At 32.6% G+C, this 21441-nt stretch overlaps 3 protein-coding genes across 5 annotated transcripts in view; 1 reads left to right on the top strand and 2 right to left on the bottom strand.

The window, feature by feature from the left end:
• LOC126738878 (atypical kinase COQ8B, mitochondrial) overlaps window positions 1-21441 on the bottom strand; it is a 69175-nt gene that overhangs the window by 18329 nt on the left and 29405 nt on the right. The window lies entirely within an intron of this gene.
• LOC126738897 (23 kDa integral membrane protein-like) lies at window positions 8687-9533 on the bottom strand. Its single transcript, XM_050444374.1, has one exon. The coding sequence runs from the start codon at window positions 9481-9483 to the stop codon at window positions 8809-8811; it is 675 nt and encodes a 224-aa protein (XP_050300331.1). The 5' UTR covers window positions 9484-9533; the 3' UTR covers window positions 8687-8808.
• Window positions 15273-16563, top strand: LOC126738896 (23 kDa integral membrane protein-like). Its single transcript, XM_050444373.1, has one exon. It carries the CDS (start codon window positions 15582-15584, stop codon window positions 16254-16256), a length of 675 nt encoding a protein of 224 aa, XP_050300330.1. The 5' UTR covers window positions 15273-15581; the 3' UTR covers window positions 16257-16563.

The following is a 21441-nucleotide window of genomic DNA, read 5'->3' as shown; positions in this document are numbered from 1 at the left end:
TTTTTTTAAGTAACGTCACAAAAAATTAAAACGAAATCGGCAAATTTCGGTTTTTTAGGAATATCTCCGGAACTACTCGGAATTTTAAAACGGCATATGTACACAGTCTTTGAAATGCACAACTTTTCCCTAATTTAACCATCTTCCTATCTCTTTTATTTTCCAAGATTCCCTTGATATACATCTTTATGTTGGACACACTGTATATGTAAGATTTTAAAAGTTTTTTTATTGTGTATTCCAGCTTTGTTTTTCAAAAAAACTATTATATTTTTCTATTTTGCATATTAATTACACTCCAGATTTATGGATAAGATACTATGTAAAAAATTGTACTTCTTTTAGAAATTTTTTTTTTTTATTTTTAAACATAAATTTTCTAAATAAAAACACACATTTTTGGGAAATGATTATTTTCTACCAAAAACATTTACATCCACCTCTACATTTGCAAAATAACATAAAATCTTCAATTAGTACTTCTTTTGTCCACACTCCTGCTCTGCCGTTCCTCTCTCTTCTTCCCATCACTCCTTAACTTATTCACCAGAATAAACGTCAACCACACAGCAACAATTTCCACCATAGAGATTAATATGGCAGCAATTGCGAATCTGTCAATCGAACTCGAGATATCTTGGTACAAAGCAAAATCGCAAAAGTTTCTTATCATTTCACCGTGTTCATCAAAACAACTGTAAGGTCTTTGGTAACGTTCAAATGCGTTTCCGTGAGCCAATCCGCAACATTTAAACTTATGCTGAATATGATCTATTACGGCATTATCATATAGATAACGATTACCATTATAAACTGAGTTTAGCGCCACAATAATTTGTGCTTTTAAAGATTGTCCTGTGACAAATACAGAGACCGCCCAACCGACTTGAATTATGGCTAGTAACAAGAGCGTCGAAGCATAACTGACCATCACCTGTGTGTCACTTTTCAAAATTGCTATACAACCAACGAGCACTAATACTAGAATTATAGCACTGAACCCGATTGCTATAATCGGTTCTTGAGGGCAAATCGCATCCTCGAATCTGTCACGGTGCAATTTATAGTAAAATCCGGGCACTAGGAGTCTGATAATAGCTGCGAGACATATTAAAATGTTCACAATAACCGTAAAAACACGTAAAACTTTAATATTGCAACACATTTTGTGTCTGCACGACGAACGTTTTGTTACTGGCAATTTGGACCAGACGTTTTTAAGAATGTTGTTTGGGTCACATACAGGGTGTCCTAAGTCTATTACGTTTTTTTCTGAAAAGTGTTTGTTTGGAAATACTACTTTTGTTAACAGTATTGGTAAATGTGCAGTGTCTTAAAAACGAAGTAAGTTTTTTTTAATTGGAACGCCCTGTATATTTTACCAAATTTTTACCCTTTATTTAATTCTGCATCAAAAATGTATAATACTACACGTCAAATATTGATGGTTTTTGATATAAGTTAGCAAGTAAGTATCTATGTAAATAAAATAACTAAAATAGCTTACCTATCTATTTAAGTAGTTATTGCACTTCTTACCTTAAAAAAGTTAATTCATTAAATTTTCTTATATCAAAATGTCACTCTGACAGTGTCAAAAATTATTTTAAAATATTTAATAATTCGAACGGTTACGGTTTTTTCGTATTAATTAAAATACCACTTTCACTTTTGACCGCTACGTGCTGTTGATATACGATGAATGTCAGAAAAATTCTCGAGATGCAAGACGGCTATATCAGGAACTTTTTCCAGAACACCCAACGCCATTGCACAGAACATTCAAGAATGTGGAAAGAAAAATGCGAACTGGTTATTTATAAGTCGGAAAAATTCAAATAATGCTCGACCCGTAAGCGCACATAATAGCACTGATTCTTGAAATGAATTAAATGAATCCATATATGTCAGTACGTGATACCTCAGAAGAGATCAATATACCCAGAAGTTCAGTGCAGCGAATTCTGGCTGACCACGGATACTATCCTTTCAAAACTCACTTGTTGCAACATTTACAGCCAAACGACTACCAGAGAAGATTAGAATTTATAGCCTTTGTATCAACTCAGTTACATGACAAACCAAATTTTCTAGGAAAAAATATGTGGAGCGACGAATCACGATTTCACAATAACGAAATTGGTCTACAGAAAAACCCACACAGGGTCCAAGAAACTCACTTCCAGAATATTTGGGGAATAAATATGCGAGTTGGACTTTTTAATGGTCGAATAACGATGTAATATGTGGCTTCAACAAGATGGTGCTCAAACTCATAACTCGCAGATTGTATCAAATTTCCTTGACAATAGATTTGGAAGGTACTGGATCGGAAATAGAGGTCCTATCAGGTGGCCAGAACAATCACCTGACTTGACACCACAAGATTTTTTTTTGTAAGGATATTTAAAGAGAGAAGTTTACACTAAAGAGCTAAGAAATTTGGAGGATTTAAAAAACAAAATTACACGTGCCTGTAGAGCAAAAATAATAAGAAGCGCCTCTACCACTGAGCTAATAAAAAAGGTACGAACTTTGTCAAGCCGAGAACGGTCAGCAGTTTACATTTACTATAAGTTTTTTTTTAATTATTCTAGTTCTATAATCGTTTAATGGGAGATTTAATAGTAGATTGAACAAGAATTAAATAATATCAATTTAATAAGCAATTTTCTCAAAAACCAATTTTTAAGTTAACTTTTTTTTCATATAATTTTTTTTAATATCAAATCATGTGTAAATACAGTTGGTGCACCTTGAGAAGTTAGAACAATAGCATTGACAAAATTTGACAGCTGACATACATAACTTCCATCGTATAAGGAGAGAAATTGTATCCAGGGAAGAGATGCCTCTGAAGGTGACATAAGGAAAGAGCACTTCACAGGAAACCGAAAAGATCTCAAAATCAAAATGCCTGTACAACTTTGCAACATATAGGTGTTGCTGTTTAAGGTACCTTAGTATCCGATGAACGAAATCACGAAGATGATAACGCCCACGATGTTGTTTTTATTATGTATTGAAATCCTTGATACTGTTCGTATTCGGTATGGATTCGACATCTTGGTAAAGTCCAGTTTGACGAATATTTCCAAGGCGAGTAAAATTCTGCCGACTAGTAAGATAACAAACATGAAGTCTCTCGCCAATATTTCGGTAAAAAAAATCTTGAGGACTTGCAGATAATTAGGCAATGTGAACACCAGGGTGTCGGAAACATCAACAGCTCTCTCTCCCTGCCTTCCTTAAGTTATTTAAGTTCTCTTGTCTTTACTTTCGGAACTTAAAATCAAGTCAAAAGACCAGTGCTGTAGAGAGATGTCAGGACAATGTCATATCTTCCATCATATGAAGAGACAAACTGTATCCAGGGAAGAGATGTCTCTGGAGATTAAATAAAGGAGAATCAGTTTGCAAGAAACCAGGAATTTCATGATTTGCGGAGAGACACCTGCTGCAAAATGTAATCGAATTACTTTGCAAAATTTTACCTCCATAGTTCATCATAAGCGGAGGCGCTGAGCTCACATTTGCGACTCATTTGAACCTTCTGAGGTTAAAAAATGATTTTCTCCAAACTGCTGGATATAAGCATTCCATAAATATTTCCATTTCTCTCTATCCCGTGGTGCACTGTGTCTGCCTCTGCTGCAAAGTATATGGTGTCTAGGTCTCCATTTAGTTATTGTTATCGTCCATTTGCTATCGTTTATTCTAGCCATCATAGAGACCAAACATAGCACTTTCCATGCGTCTCTGCGTCGCTCTTATTTTGTTTGCCCTTTGCTTTGTTTGAGACCTATTCTTCTGTCGGTTTCACAAGTTTGATAGTCTCTTCCCAATCGAATTCCGTGGCATAGGTAAATTTAGGACCATACTTGCCCAATATTCAATCTTGGTGAATATTCGAACTTGGTCTTCTGATGTTGATATTCTGGCCAACTTCTTTGGATGTTAGTTTCAGTTCTTTTATCATCTCTTTTGCTTCATAAAATTTGTCTGCAATTAACACCAGATCAACGGCAAAGCGAAGATCCACAGCTTCCCACCATTGATATTAATACCAAAGTGCTCGATCTTAGTACGCTTAAACATCTACTCCAAAAGGTTAGTGAATAATTTGGGATAGATGACTTCCTCTTGCCGCACACCTCGCCCTATTTTGAATTTAGGAGTATCTTCATGGAGTCTAATAACAGCATTCGCTTTCTGGTAAATATGTTCAATAAGTTTGGTGTAACGATAGTCGATTCTACAGTTCGCGAGGGCTTGGAGCATGGTCCACTGTATCAAGAGCTTTTTTGTAGTCCACAAAAAGAAGCACAAAAGGCTTATTGTACTCTATGCATTTTTCAATATGAATTTTCAGTGTGGTCATCTTGCCTATTCGTTTTATTGATAGAGATCGAATTTCGTTGTTAGTCTTTTGGTAATGATTCTCATGAAGTGTATATAAATCTACGAAGGTAAGCTGATTGATCTATAGTTTTTATTTGGACTATATAATCTTTCTTATGCAGAGACCTTATCCTTTCGTTGTAGTATTTCTCAGGCAACATTGTATAGCTTGCACAGGATTTTTAGTAAGGCTGTTCCTCCCATTTTAATATTTTCAATGCTTTTAACTTAGCCGCCTCTTGGTGAATTATTTTTCTTCATGTCCTTCACGCTGTTTTTGATGTCTGGAATATTCTTTGACTTCTGGTTTTGTAATTTGGGAATGATTGTGTTGCCCTCTGATACTGTGGAGATATCCACATGGAATTCTTTTACAATTTTCAGAATTTCATGTTTATTAGTCCAGTCTTATTATCTTCAAGCTTGCATATTTGTGATTTGCCTTCGAATGACTTTTCCTCAGTACTTTCATTCCCTTGTGCTCGTCTATTAACTTAGTTATTTCTAACGTAATAGGAATGTGTAGCCTCTGATCCATTCGGATAGCTTCGAACTGAACTTTACTTGTGACAAGTACCAAGATGGAATTGCAGAAATATCAGTTTGAAACTACGGTAATCATAATATTTGATCAATGTGATTTTTTTACTGAAACGCAAGCATGCCTGTTCGTTATTATTACGGATACACCCTATACATTAGTAGGTTTTTTCAAGGCCAACGTCTACGCTGCAAAGACCGTCCGTCTGCTTCGCCGTTGTGCATCGAATCGAAAGTATAGATGTGAAGAGCTCAGATACAAATAATTTGATTACATTTCTCGGTAATACTCAAAAAAGTCGAAAGAATACCCAGAGGCATTTGCAATATTAGGTAATCAGGGTATTTGTAATTCTGCTAACACTTTGATTGACATTTTACTATTGCTATTGAGCAATTTGTGTATGCTTTATGGAGAAAAAAAAGCTTTTAAACCCGACTTACGTTTACAAAAACTATTTGCCAAAGAAAAAAAAAACCAAAATGTTAATAAATTAGAATGTAAAAATATCTAGTATTGTGGGAGTCACCAGAAATATTGAATAGCTCTTTTAGGTACGGTGGTTGTCCAGTTTTGCTTATACGATAAAAGAAAAAGTATAAATGATATTCTCGCCTATTTTCCATATTTGAATAAGTGACTGCTGTATGAGATTCCATAAAAAAACCTCATTCAGAAATGGAACTTCAGAATTGCAGTTTTTCGATAAAATTAGAGACTGCACTAGTTACTGCATTATTATAAACTATATCGCGATCGTCAAACAGAGATGCTAAGAAAAGAGCACAAGATTTATTAGCATTTAATTTTATATTGTAATTTTCCGCATATTTAGAAATGTTATCCAGATCATAAATAAATTATGTTGAATTCGGACAACATTCCGTAAACTGCTGTGAATCATCAGCATACTGATGAAGTTTCGTTTGAGTGTTCATGTTTAATTACAACACCATGGAATCTATCAGAAAGGTAATACTAATAAATTTAATTAATTATCTAAATAACCAAAAAAAAAAAGATGCAAGTAACATCTTATGATTAAGAATCTGAAATGATGTACTAAAGGCTAGAAGACATAGACAAACTGTTAGTTTCTCATCTTCATTATGTTTTATATCAATGAAGAACTCACTTGGTTCGTATGCAAGAAATTTAGTTAGCCTTTACCTGTTTCTTTAAGAATGTAAACAGGTACACTTATACTCTATATAAGTGTTCTATATACACATACTCTATCGTGATATTTTTTTAATTCGTTCTTTAACTTCTATCTCTCGCATAGATTTTTCGCAGGTCAATCCTGTGTTACTAATCTTTGTTGTTTTTCTCGACAGGTATTTGCAACTATTAATGAAAGATGTCAACTAGATGCAATATACACAGATTTCCGCAAGGCTTTTGACCAGATTGATCATCACATATTAATAAACATATTGATGTGTACGTATAGATTCATATAGTTCGGAGATTCTTATTAAGTTGTGGTAAAAACAGAAAACAATTTATAGAGATGGAGAGATTTAGGTCTATTAGCTTTACTCCAACTTCAGGGGTACCCCAAGGTTCTAACCTGACTCTTTTGTTTGTTTATCAATTCATTTTTCGAACCATTCATTTATTTATAATCCAAAAATTTGGTTACATAAATTTATGTAATATGGGCTGGCTATGGGGTGGTATTTACAAATCTACTCTTCAACCGTTAAAAGTTGTCCAAAATTACATTCTTAAAGTAATTTCTAAGAGAAATAGACTACTCAACTGAGCTATTAAACAACTCTAATATTGTACTGATGTTTCAAAAAAAAAAACAAATCACGCATTCCCAAGATACCAGGAGTAATATGCATAACAATCTTACTTTGCCACAGAATCATAAGCAAATTAATCTTCATTTTATAGATTATTTAGTAGCAATATTTTATAACTTGATCAGAGGGTATTAGGATATAAAAAATCAGAAATTCTTCAATTGGAACGTCAAGAATTATATTCATGAAAATTTAAATAGTTTTAGGCCATTTTTAGGGTAATTTTACTACTTACTGATTGTTTCCCTTTTCTACCTTTTATTGAATTCTTTATATCTTGTCCTTTAATTATTATTATCATTATTTTTAGTATCAATTGGCTTTATTCATTTAAAAATCTTTAAGAAAGAGCTGGAATCCACACATGGTAAAGATTAACAGATTTCTTTAATAATATATTTATATATAGGCATACACAAGTAATAAGTTACTTAGGTGCTTATTTTCTACTTTATATACAGTCGGCATAAGTCAGTTAACTTCAAAAATAGTGCGAACGCGACAACGGTGCTTGCCTTACCGAATTTGTGCGATTTTTCTGTATCGTTTTTTTTCTTTTTGTTTGGTATGTAAATTGGTTAACTGACTTATGCCGACCTCTGTACATTTATGTAACGAAATTTTTGGATTATAAATAAATGAATGGTTTGTTTATCAATGACCTTGTAAATATAATTAATTATCATAAATTGACCTATGCAGATGACTTGAAGATTTTCGGGAACATTACCACTCTCGAAGAATGTTCCCTCTTGCAGTATAATATCAACTTAGTGTGTGGTGAGATTTAAACAGAGTTAATTTAAATGTATCTAAATTACATTTCGTATATCACACTATACAAATAAAAATCTCATAATATTTAATATGGGAAACATCAATAATTTATATTTCTCATAAATAAACAAATCACAACAAAATTCACTGTAAACTATTTATTAATCCCTTAGCGATTAAAACAGTTTTTTAGAGTTTTGTTAGGTCAAAACTTGAGTATGGCTCTCTTAATGTGAAATCCCCAATCAAATTTTCTATACAGGGTATCACAAGTAGAAACTATGGCGTCAACATTTTTTTTAATAGAGCACCCTGTATATCATGACATTTTACAATTCTACGATAAATTCTGAATCAGCGGTTTGTCAAATTTGACGTAACAGACTAATGAAACATACGACATTAAAAAGTAAAAATTTATACAATATTTATTGCAACTGATGTTCATATTGTTGTTTACTTCAATGCATTTTTGAGGTCGATAAATAACTCCCAATTGCACTAATTTCTTGTCGAATTTTGTGCTTTAAATTATCAGCATTATTTGGTCTATTTACATAAATTTTTGGACTTGAAATAGCACCATAACAAAAAATCCAAAGGGGTTATATCCGGTGACCTTGGTGGCCACTCAATCAAAAAAAAATAATTTTTAACGTTTTCAAGTAGGTTAACTAAAGTTGGAAACTGTTCGAGAATAATAAGATCTACTTACTTTCTAAGAAATCACAAAAAATGAATGTTGACACCATAGTTTCAACTTGAGACACGATAGAATTTTTTTATTAAAAAAAAAAACCCGCAAGTGACAACATATAATAGATTAAACACTAATTCACAACATCCTTTAGAAAACAACATAAACACCTGGGTGTCGAAGTTCATCACACCAATAGACCAATAGCTCCCTCTCCCTGTCTTTTTTAAGTTATTTGACTTCTTATTAATCGACTGGAATTGAAAATCAAGTTAGAGACCAGAAGACCAGGAATGGATGGCAGGATGGCATATATATCTCCCATTATATGAGGAGAGAAGAGATACCTCTGAAGTTAAAATAAAGGAGGATCACTGCGCAAGAAACTAGGAAGATCTCAGGATGCAACTGTTGGATTTCATGTTTTCAGATCAGTATATTATAAATTAAAAATCGTTAACAGTTTATTTAAAATTTATTAATAATGATCATTAACAATGCGCAACTGTAACACAATAAGCAAAATTTTGAATAGAAAAATATAAACTAGCATATAAAGTTCTTACACCTAAATACTATTAAATGTGACCCCCTGACAAATTAATACAATTCGCAAGTGCTACAGCCAATATGGCACCCAAGACCTCAGTGACAGAAATCACTATGGCAGTAATCGCTATGGATTTAACAGAACCTTTAAGTAAATTAAACACTGATTCACAGCATCCTTTAGAAAACAGCACAGAATCTTCATAGCAACTGGCTGGAATCGATTGACCTTTACTGGTCCAGTAAGCAGGAGAAAACGTGCCGCAACACTTCAGTTTACTCTGAATGAAATTCACTGGCCCGCTGTTTCCACTGTAATGATCGAAGAGCTTATTAATACTCTTATCCACTTGGTTCCTCAAGTCGTCGGTATTTTTAATTTTTACCAGACCGTAACTCCCTATGGCCACTTGAACCACGAAGATCAGGATCAAAATACCTGCGTAACTTTGCAACATGCAGGTATTGCTTTTTAAGGTACCACAGCATCCCAGGAACGAAATCACGAAGATTATGACGCCCACGATGATTGCTAAGATGGGTACGTATTGAAGTCCTTGGTACTGTTCTGGTATGGACTCGACGATCTTGGTGAGGTCTAGTTTGACGAATATTCCCAGGGCAAGTAAAATTATGCCGACTAGTAAAAAGGCGAAATTCGCCGCGAACATGAAGATTCTCGCGAATGTTTCGGTGAAACACATCTTAATGACTTACTGGCACTGTGGATACTGTAAGTTTCGTTGTTTGAATTTATCATTTCCTTTGTTGGTTGGTAGCGGTAGATAAGAGCTGTTTAATTCAGGTTTATTCTAGTAATTGTTGATATTTATAGTTTTTAATCAATCAGAATCCCATAAATAATAATAAATTATAAGTTAACAGAATTAAACCTCGGTTTGTGGTCAATTTTCTGTGATTCAGTTATGATTTACAGATAGATGATGATTAAACGTAATGCCATAGGTGGTTGTTTTTTTTAGGTGTTGTTTGCATTTTTTGGTTGGAATAATATTGATGATAAACGTGTTTAATATTACTCTGGAACAGAAAATAAAATCTCCAACTTGCAACCCAACACAAATCATTTATATAGGTGTTTGTAGTTAGTTCAATCTTGAAAAAAGATTTGGTGAAAATATCCTATGCCTGGAGGCACCCTAAAAATGAGAAAAATTCCAAACTTTGGAAGACAATTGTGGAAAAACTAATGCATTTTTCTTAATAGATCCAATGGTTCTTGTATATCCTCGTCATTCTGAACCCAATCAGACCATGCAGAAAGTTGAAATTTGCTTCCTTTGAGGCAGTTAATATCTATGTGACGAGAGAGCAGCTAGTTTAGTTATTTCAATTTCGAAAAAAAAAATTTGGTGAAAAATTTCTATTATTGGAGGCACTCCAAAAATGAAAAGTTCTAAACCATGCCTTCTTTTTTCATAAACGATTCTTGCATATTCTCGCCCTTATGAATCCAATGAGATTATCGAGAAGGTAGTTAAGTACCTTGTGTAGTTTTCGAGATCTAGGGTTTTTTGGCGATCCTGCCGATAATTCATATTACAATTCCAAACTCTATGTAAATAAAGTTCGGGGAAAAGAAATTGTGCCTTAGTTCCTTGTATAGGCCACCCGGCTTTAACATGACCCAATGTGTGGAGATGCTGGAGGTTTTGCCTAAATTTGATATAGTTTGTTTTGGAGGAGATCTAAATTCTAATTTATTGGATACTTCAGTCTGTAGTTCAAATTCACTTTTGAATCTTTTGGAAAAATATAATTTATCACAAGAGATCAGGTTGCCTACTAGAACTAATGATCGTTCCAACACATTGTTAGATGTTTTGGTATGTAGTGATATAACCTTAGTTAATGAAACCGAAATTCTTGAAATGGATCATATTTCAGATCATAAGTTTGTACCATTCAAAATAAAATGTTCTAAAGGAAAACCTAAGGCGATGTATAAAAGTTTTCGCTATTTTAAAAATTTTAATTACACCGATTTTAGAAACGATTTATTGTCAATTAATTTTGATTACATTTTCTCATGTCCCAATACTAAAGAGATCGTCAGTTTTTTTTTATGAAAATGTGGAAAAATTATTTAATATACATGCGCCTTTTCGAACAGTTATGATTAGTAAACCACCAGCACCTTGGATTACTGATAATCTCAAATTTATGATGAGGCTTAGAAGCAAGGCCCTGTCACGCTATAAAAAACTTAAAATTGAAGCTAGTTTGAATGAATACAACTCGCTACGTAATCATGTTAATATTGCAGTTAGAGCTTAAAAAAGGGCCTTTCTCGGACATACTTTTAAAAAAGATCCAAAAAATGTTTGGCATACCATTAAATTTCTTAACTCCCAATGAGGATCAATCGACTAAATGCGATATTTCTGCGAAGCAATTTAGTGATTTATTTATTAGTTCAGTTCCCCAGTGATAATTATATCAACCAAATATTTCATGACAATGATTTATTTAATTTTAGTCCTACATCATCCGAAGAGGTGGAAAAAATTATTTATACTAAGCTATAGTATTACTTTAAAAATGTTGATGCTTATAGCTAACCTAATCAATCACGTAAATTTTACATACACATTTACGTACATTCCCTGACAATTAAAAACTAGCACATGTGGTTCCAATTCCAAAATTGTCTAATCCTTCTAAACCAAATGACTTTCGGCCTATCATTCCTTATTACCAATATTTTCGAAAATATTATAAAAAATTGTCACAAAGCAGTTAATTTCTTATGTAAATAAAAATAAGATTCTTCCCATGAGCCAGTCTGATGGTTTTCAACAGCTAGTACTACAGCCTTACTCGAAGTAACCGATGACATATTTAAAGCTTGGGATAGTAATCTTTGCACAGGCCTCATACTTCTCGATTTTAGTAAGGCTTTCGATACCATAAATGACCATCTCTTATTAACTAAGTTAAAATGTTACGGTCTTGGAGATGCTGCTCAAAATTATCTTCTCAATAAAAATCAAATCGTCTTTAATAATTTATTAAGATCAGAAACTAAATCAATTACCCAGGGTGTTCCCCAAGGGACCACTGGGCCCACTTTTATTTTGTATTTACACATCGGATTTTTCATATCAAACAATATCATCATTCAAGTATATATGATATTTCCCAAGTACATGGGCTAGTTCTTAATGACACAAAACTCAGTTTATTATATTTGGTATATCAAGAGATTATGTTAAATTATACCGGCTTTTTATTAAAGCTTAACAATGTTGCATTAAATCCGATAGTTACTTGTAAACATTTAGGTTTATCAATTGAGACTTAAGATTTTCGAATCATGTATCATCGCTTATCCAAAAAAGTTTTGGATAAAACTAAGATTACTGAATATGCATAGAGAGGCTTTTGATGTTCAGACAAGACTAAGATTATCTGACTCATTAGTGTTATCCCACATAAATTATTGTAATGTTGTTTTGATGCCTATAGAACACTTAAATGCATGTCTAAGGTTTTGCTATGATGTTCCAAAATATGAACACATAACGCCAAATTTACGAAAATCTGGTAGGCTCACTATCAGGGAAAGGTATCACTTACATTTGGCGTGCTTAGTAATTAAAATTAGAGTAAAAAAAATTACCGTTATACCTCTACGAAAATTTTTCCTCTGATTTCCTTGCTGATGGGTCGGCTCTGACTTGACATGGTGGGCAGATTCTATGTGTCATAGTAATGAATGTTTTAAGAAAAGTTTTGGCTACTCAACTCCATAATTATTAACTTTCCACTAATATAGATCAAAGTTCGTCTTTACTATCTCTCCGAATTTAATTACAACATAGTTATAAAATGGATATACTATTTTTATTATTTATCATAAATTCTTATATACCTGGTCTTTTTTTCTAATTACATAGCTTAATTTTAAGTTTATATCATTGTACTAGATAGTTTTGTATATACATTTTTGGGTGATTGCATGAGCAGCTTTAGTTGGATACCGCCACCCATTTGTCTTTTTCAGCTTTTTTTCTCAACTGTAATTCCTATAGATTCTGTTGGTCACAACCCGATATTCTTGCATATACTCGCCCTTCTGAACCTAGTTAAATTATTTAAGGAGTCATATATATTATAACTTCCGATATCTAGCATGTTTGGATGTTGCCAATTTTGGTATCCAAAAAAGTCGTAAAAAATTGCAAATTTGAAAATGTTCAAAGCCTTGTAATTCCTAAAGTATTATTCGTATACAAGAAAAACATTTTGTAACACGCTATCTTTTCTCCAAAAAATTATACTATATTTAACAATAGCTAGCAAAGTACAGAATTCTTAAGGTTCAAAGTTAGCGAAGTAAAGAATTCTTAAGGAATTCATGTATTTTCCAACTATTCTAACACCATAACAAATAGAATTTAACTTTTTTATTAGCTGGTTTATATGGTATGACCAGTTAAGGTGTTAATTGATATATAAACCTAACATCTTGGCATTTTTCTTCTCCTTTAAAATATTATTGCCATCCAAACTTCATTTGCAAAGGCTTTTGTATGTTACCTTGTTTTGTTCGAAACATTATAATATTTGTTTTTTCTTTATTTAAAATTAATCTATTTGTATTAAGCCAGTATGTGATCATGTCAAAGTATTCTTCTGTTTTATTTAATAAATCTTTTATTGATTTACCAGTAATAATAATGTTAGTGTCATCAGCGTATTTAACAATCTTCTGGCTAGGTGAATTTATTAGGAGATCAAGATCATTAATAAATATTACGAACCCTGCCTTGTGCAATTCCTATATCAATAAATACACATTTAGAATAACCTGTTTTCTCATCCTTTGATATATTTGTTTTCTGTTATTAATGTAGGACCTAAACCACTCTATTACATTTGCCCTTATGCCATATTTCTCTAATTTTTTTATTAACAGGTCCCTATTCAAACAATCGTACGCTTTGGTTAGATCTAAAAGCATTCCAAGAGCAACTTCATCATTTTCCAAATGTTCTATATGTTCTTAATGAATGCAAATATAGCAGTTTGTGTTGATTTGCCTTTTAAGAAACCGTGTTGATTTTCACTAAACAGGTTATTGGAAGTAAAGAAATTAATCAATCTTGTGCTCATAGCTGCGTCGAAAAATTTTGAAAACCCCGGTAATAGGCTTATGTGCCTATAATTATTAAAATTATCAGAATCCGCCTTTTTAAAGCATGAATTTATTTGGGCAATTTTTAAATTTTCCAGAAGTATTCCATATTTAAAAGAGTTGTTAATGACATAGCACAGGACATTATTGATTTCAGGAGTTGCTATTTTAATAATACTCATAGGGATTTCTATTCCACTGTTATTTTTATTTTTTAACCTATGCGCTATGTCACTAATTTCCTCTGGTGTAACGGGACTTAAAAGCATTGAAGTTTGCAATTTTTTCTGGTTCACCCTCTAATTTAACAATATTGTCTCCCATACTCTTATTTATTTCCTCGAGTTCTTAATTCGGGTTTCATATTGCTTGGCACGTGCGTTAGATAATAAGCTGTCATATTGAAGTTTTTCGACTCTATAGGCTTGTTTAAAAATATCATTCTGTTTTTTTAACATTAATAAAATATCTAGTTTACGCTTACATTCTAAAATATCTACATCTTTATATATGTCTTTTTTCTTTCGACCACCTAGTTGCCTAAGAGGAAAACTTTGGTTAAACACGCTCTTAAAATTATTCATAAATGTGTTCCATTGAATATTTACATCTTGCACATTACAACAATATACCTGTGCCCAATCCTGTATAGTATCCCATTTTAATCTGATGATCTCCATTGCTTGAAAATAATCTGTGTATTATATCCCAAACTTGGGAGGATAATTGTGGAAAAACTGGACTATTGGATTTTTCTTGATAATTCCTACGGTTCTTTTACTCTCTCGTTCTCAACCCAAAGAGACCATCCAGAAAATTGTACCTTTGATAGTTTCCAATATCTGGCATTTTTATGGTCCAATCTATCAAATTTGGTAATTTTTAAGTGTTTCAGAATATTTTAACGTTTTCTCATTTTTTTGTATAGCAATTAAAACATTTTTCTCAGTAGGGCCCTTATGGGTCTACTGCATTATAACCTGTTGCCACCACTTACTTCCCCGAAATCCTCGCATGACATTGTTAATAAAACTCCCAAGTCACGTACGTTTCCACCTCGCTTACATTACCATCAAAATGACCTCATATTTCCTAATTTAAAAAAAAACCTCCAATCTTTATTACATAAACGACAGGCAGACCAAACTACAATAATAATAATAATTCCCAGATTGCCTTTTTATTTTGTAAACAAGCCTGACATCAACGTCTAAATTTAACGTGGCATTCACAACTGGCCTACAATGAACCGTGAAAAATCACTTTGTCGTCCGTTGCAACCGGTTTCCGACTGGTAAAATTTCTCTTTCTTTCGCAATGCATTAGACAAAGAAACCGACACAAGATTTTCATTCAATCCCCCTTTACTGTATATGAACTCGAGGGTGCGTCACCTCACATGACTTTGTGTATGTATGTATATGCACGAAATAAATCGTTTTTTTAGTGTTACTATTGATTCAGTGCGGTTAACTTGTTTCGCAGTAATAAAATAGTCTATCATCATCACATTTAAAAATAAGCGTCGCCTCCTCTGCCGCCATCATCGAAGCAGCACATAAGCGAAGGTTAAACTTAAGTTAAGCCAACTAACTTAACCGATCAGTGTTCACGTTAAAGTGCTTAGAAAAAGACGTCAAGATGTGTTGCAGCGAAGCAATCGCGAGGATTTTCATGTTCGTGGCGAATTTCGTCTTTTTATTAGTGGGTGTTGCACTGTTCGCCCTCGGGGTGTTTTATAAAGTGCACTACACACAAATCACCGAATCGATACCGCAAGAGTATCAAGTTCTTCAGTACGTACCGATCTTGGCGATCATCGTGGGTGCCATTATTTTCGTGATATCGTTCCTGGGATGCTGTGGTACCTTGAAAAGCAGCATTTGCATGCTGAAGACTTACGCTGGCATTTTGATTGTGATCTTTTTGGCGCAAGTGGCCATCGGAATATTCGGGTTGGTGCAGATTAAGAATAGCGATGACTTAAGGCGTCAAGTGGATATAACTATTAATAACCTCTTTGATAACTACTACAGTGGAAAAACTGGTGTTGTCGATTTTATTCAGCAGAACTTGAAGTGTTGCGGTACTTATTCTCCGGCCTATTGGACCTCCAAGGGGCAAAGTATTCCACAGAGTTGTTACGAGAGTACTTTCCCGTTCACACAAGGTTGTACTGATGCCGTATACAACTTCTTACACAGCTCTGTGAGATATATAGCGATAGCTGCCATAGCGATATCCGTGACTGAGATTTTGGGAGCTATTTTGGCCATTGGACTGTCAAACTGTATCATTTCTGGTGCTACCTGGTAAAAGTGGGTTTTTATGGACTGGAATGTAACAGATGTGATATTTTTATGCACGGACTGAAGTGGGAGTGATTACGAAATGTGAAAATATCTTCGAGGTCCAGGTCAACAAGTTTGTATTTTTGTATGCGATATTTTGCACAAGTTTTATTATTATCACATGTTTTAATAAACGCACTTAAAGTAAATGCTATAAATGTTACCGTTTCGTCAGTATTTTATTAAAGTCTTTTTATATGCAGATTTTATTGATGAATATTAAATTTATTGTTGTATATGTTTTCTACTAATAAATTATAACAAAATATAAATGGTTGTTTAATTTTAATACAAAATATCCAGAGTTTTATTTCTAAGCACATAGTTTAGGTAGCTTAGCCTGAATTCTTTTCAGGTAGTGGAAATTATTTGTTGTTTCTGCCAAGCAGTTAAGGAAAATACATTTTTCAATTTTGGTACTCAAATGCAATTTTTTTTATTTAAACGTATCAGTACACCCCTGGCTTCCTAAGATTAAAATGAAAATCATAAAATAACAGAATGTGTTTTCAACAACCAAAAAAAATCTTATAACTACATTTATTTGTTGTAACCTAAGGCCTAGGTGTACAGAAAACACCTGTATGCGTTTATATTTCAGAGAAAAGTTGTTCCCACTTCTGTCCCTGTTTTTGATAAACCTACTTAATTAACCTTAAAGTATTTTGATAAGTCCTACCCTCGATTCTACATTTGTCCTTTACCAGAAACCGTGTTAAAGACCTAGTCTGCATAACAAAAAAAAGAAAAAAAAACAAGCAAAAATTTCATCCAACAGTTGTGTAACATTTGTTTTTACATCTTTTCCATTAACATACAAGACACAAATATATTATCAAAAAAATGTGGCAAATTTTTGGTAATGATTGTGGATATACTTATTACATTCACTGCTAAATTTCAATTAATTTTTTATTTCCTTTACTATAAAAGGCATAAGCTTATATTTGTTAAACTACTAGGAATGCTGTCACCTCTGGCCCTTGATTTTGTATTATTGATATAATTTATACTGATTTTTATATAAGGTTTGAAATAAATATGAACAGATTGTATAGTGTCCTTAAATTCGTTGTTTGCTCTTTAGTTGGTTGATCTGTTGGGAAAAGTCTTGGTTTGTTATAAATAATATTTAGTTTGTGTAAAGCATTGTTATACAATCCTCCCCATGTTAAAATATCCTATCTTAGGATTCTTTTAAATTTAGGAAAGTTCTCTCTTTATAAAATTTATCAATCAATTTTTTAAGTCTTAAGTTTGTCAGATAATCGGCAAGTATATTATGCCATTTAAAATGTTGGTCCACATATTATATTCTATTGACCTGGCTCTATACATTGATCTGATTATATCTATCTCTAGGGAATTGTGAAAAGTTGGGTCTATTTGCTGCGGTTAGTGAAGGCGCAATGTTGTCAGTTTTTGTAACATTTAGGCTCAATTTAAATGTTTCCCGCCAATTTTTCACTTGATAAAGGCCCTCTATGGCATATTGTTTGTGTTGGTCCCAGTACGTGCCATTAAATAGTAATGCTGTGCCGTCTGCATAGGAATTAATGAACCCCTTCTTTGGTTTTGTTTTAAGTAGAGAGTTTAAATAAATTATAAATAGAACAGGGCCCAATACTGTATAGCTTGGGGGACTCCTATTTGTATTTCTTCTTCCTTGCTTTAAATATTACTTATTTTAACAGCTTGGCGTCTGTTTTTAAAGTAATTTGTCATTAGTGTTATTATAGTACCTCTCACCCCATAATGTTCTAAAACTTTAAAAAGTTTATTATTTGACAGCGTCAAATGCCTTAGCGAGATCTATGAAAACACTAACGCACTTTCTGATGTGGTTATGATGGTTTGTAACCTTTTTAGTACTACAACCCGGTAAGAACCCTAATAGATTTTTCGCCAAAATGTTATTAGTGACAAAGAAGTTAATTAATCTATCTTTTTTCAACCATTTTTACAAAGCAAGTTATTAGGCTAGTAGGACGGTAATTACTTATGATATTTTTGGGTACTGATTTATAAATTGGGGTGACAACTGTTAATTTAAAGCTACAAGGCAGACGTCCAGTTTTATAGATTCGGTTTATTATGTGAAGCATTTGTGCATTTGTTTAATGAGATTAGCCCCGATCTACCATTAAAACCTGGAGAATTTTTATTTTTAAGATTGTTGATGTGTTTTATTACCTCATTATAGGTAATTGGAGTCAAAAAGATAAATTGGACAATAGGGTTCTTTAGGCTATGAGGGTTGCGAGGTTGCGAGTTTTCTGCCATTTTTATACCAATGTTTGTGTAATATTGATTACAACAGTCTTGCCATTTTCTATTCGTCTTGGAAGTTTTCCCCATTTCTATAGTAATTTCTTTTCTGCATTGTTGTGATTCTATTTAAAGGGTTTATTTTTATATTCATTTGCTAATTCGATATTATAGTATATTTTTAAACCGATATTTATCATTACTGGAAAATGGTATGTTACACAGCTGCCTAGAACAACTGATTTGAATTCTACGGAAGGAATATTTTTACCTTTTAAGAATATGTGATTTAAATTAGTATTTGTGTCTGGTCGTGTAATTGAATTTATATAAGATAAATAACCTAATTGAGATATAACAATTGTATATTTAATAACACTATTATCTTCAATATTTAATAAATCTATATCAACATCTCCAGTAAATAGTTGTTGCTTATTATTCAAACTTAAGAATTCTTTCAAATTTTGGATAAAAAGATCTTTTGAAACAGGTTTATACACCGCTGTTATTTTCAAAGCAATATCCTCAACATTACATTCTACTCTAGCTACTGTGGCTTGAGATGTAGGCAATATTACCTTAGAAAGTATCAGCTCTAGCTCGGGTTTTATGAGAATTACAATACCATAATTTTTCTTTCATGTTTGCCTTTATATGGTATAGAATATAGTTTTATATAGAACTTTATATAGTATAGTATGCCTGAAGGCCAAAAACTTGCAAATCTACGCTGAACAGATTCAAGGAGACCAACATGATTCTGATAGAGCGGGTTCCATATAATGTAGCCAAACTCCAGTTTTGATCTCACAAAGCAACAGAAAAGCAGTCTTAATGTAGATTCCAAAGTAAAACTCTGAGAACTTCTAATTATGAACTCAGGGCTGACTTGACTATGTTGTTGAAGTGTGGAACGAATGTAAATTCAGAGTCAAAGGTGATACCAAGATCCATAATTTGCTCTAATCTACTCAAAATAATATCATTAATAAAGTAATCAAAATTTAAAGGTGTTTTTGATCTAGAGTAACTGACCACACTACATTTAGCCGCATTTAAGCCTAACCTGTTAACAGCGCACTATACCTCCAATGTATTTAGGCAGTTCTGATGAAAAACACAATCCTCCAAACCATATACATTTAAATATAGCTTGAAATCATCGGCAAAAGCCAGCCTATGACAAGTGAGTGACTCAATCAAGTCATTTATAAAAAAACTAAACAGGAGCGGACCCAGGTTCGAGCCCTGCGGCACACCCGACGTTACGTTAAAAAGTTTCGATTTAAAGCCCTCATATTCGACATATTGAGATCTACCAATCAAGTAGGAATGAAATAAATTAACTATCCGATCAAAGGCTTTTTAGAAGTCGGTATAAATAACATCAACTTGAGTATTAACATCAAGTGATTCACAGATGTGGCTAGACAGACAAGATAAGTTAGTAACACAATTATGCCAGTAAAACCTAAATTAAAATTTTCCAAGATAAATTAAAATAAGAAAAATTTCTAAATATAAGAATTGAATTAAAAATATTTGCATTTATATTTACTTATATTATGTAGCATATTGCAAGTCTACCGTCTTAGTTAAGATACTGTCGTCTCCATCCATGTTGTTCAAGATGTCATTCTGATTAATTACGACCATTAATCCCCATAGTAAATTTTTTTTCGTGCTTTCAAGAAAATCATTTGTTGATGGACAATTGGTATCTAAGGCTGTATGCTCAATATCGTGTTTTAAATTATATTTTCTATTTACTGAGATGCAGTTGTAACGTTCTTGTTGAGTACTATTACATTTGTATGTTTCGTGTTCTCCTGCATAGTTTCCACAGAGTGTTATTAGTCCAAGCATTGCTGTTGTGATTATATCCTTGGCACTTATAGCATTCTGTAAACGGCACATCATTATACACGGCAGTCACGGCACAGCGAGTCCATCCAATACAGACTATTCTAAAGTTGATAAGCTTCCAGTAGGCATCTGCTCCACGCTTCAGAAAAATAACTGAGTACTTTTTTGTTTGTTCTTTTTTATGTAAGTGACTGCAAATTCATCATTTTGTTTTATCCAATGGTTTTGTTGTCTAATTTTGTCTTCAATGATTTCTGGTGTTTCATCTCCTGTATATCCTACAACCTTAGCTGAAGGTTTTAAAGCATCTCAATTTTCTGGGAAAAAATTAGTTTTCCTTTAAGGCAGTGCAAATTATATTTATTACCTTTTAGGCAGTTCACCGAAAAATCATTTAAAAAATGCTCTCAACTGCCTGAAATAAAAATAATTTTTCCTTCCAAGCAGTTGAAACAATATTGTGTATTTTCTTTTTAATTATTTTTTTTTTTAAGCAATTAAAGTTATAGTTCAACGAACAAGATTTAAAAAAAAAAAGTTTCTTTTTGGCAATTCCATAAAAAATAAATTGATTATTACAAAAATAATTAAGTTATCAAGTATTTTTCTCAGGCAGTGAAATTACAGAAAAAAAGATATTGATTGATATTTCGAGTATATAAAAAAAAGGAACTGCTTGACAAAAGCAGCGGCTTCTTGGATTTTAACCTAATTCATTTTCTAATTTTAGAATTTTCCATAATATGTTTTTAATTATTTTCTAAACGTTAGTCGATGGAAAAAGATTTAAAACATTTTTTCTTCCAGGAAATTTTCAGTTATAGAAAATCGTTGAAGTACTTCTACTACTAAAAAATTAATTTTGGCATCTTTTCCAGACAGTTGACGTAGATACAACTCTCTTATTTTATTTATACAGTTTAACTCAGTTTTTAATTTTCTTTTTTACATCAATAGGCATTATGAATATTATTTTTAATTTAATCAAGCTTTTGAATTAACTTTCGGGGTAA

The sequence above is a fragment of the Anthonomus grandis genome, chromosome 7, assembly GCF_022605725.1.
Source record: "Anthonomus grandis grandis chromosome 7, icAntGran1.3, whole genome shotgun sequence".
NCBI classification, from domain to species: domain Eukaryota; kingdom Metazoa; phylum Arthropoda; class Insecta; order Coleoptera; family Curculionidae; genus Anthonomus; species Anthonomus grandis.
This window is presented reverse-complemented; position numbering and strand designations above follow the sequence as displayed.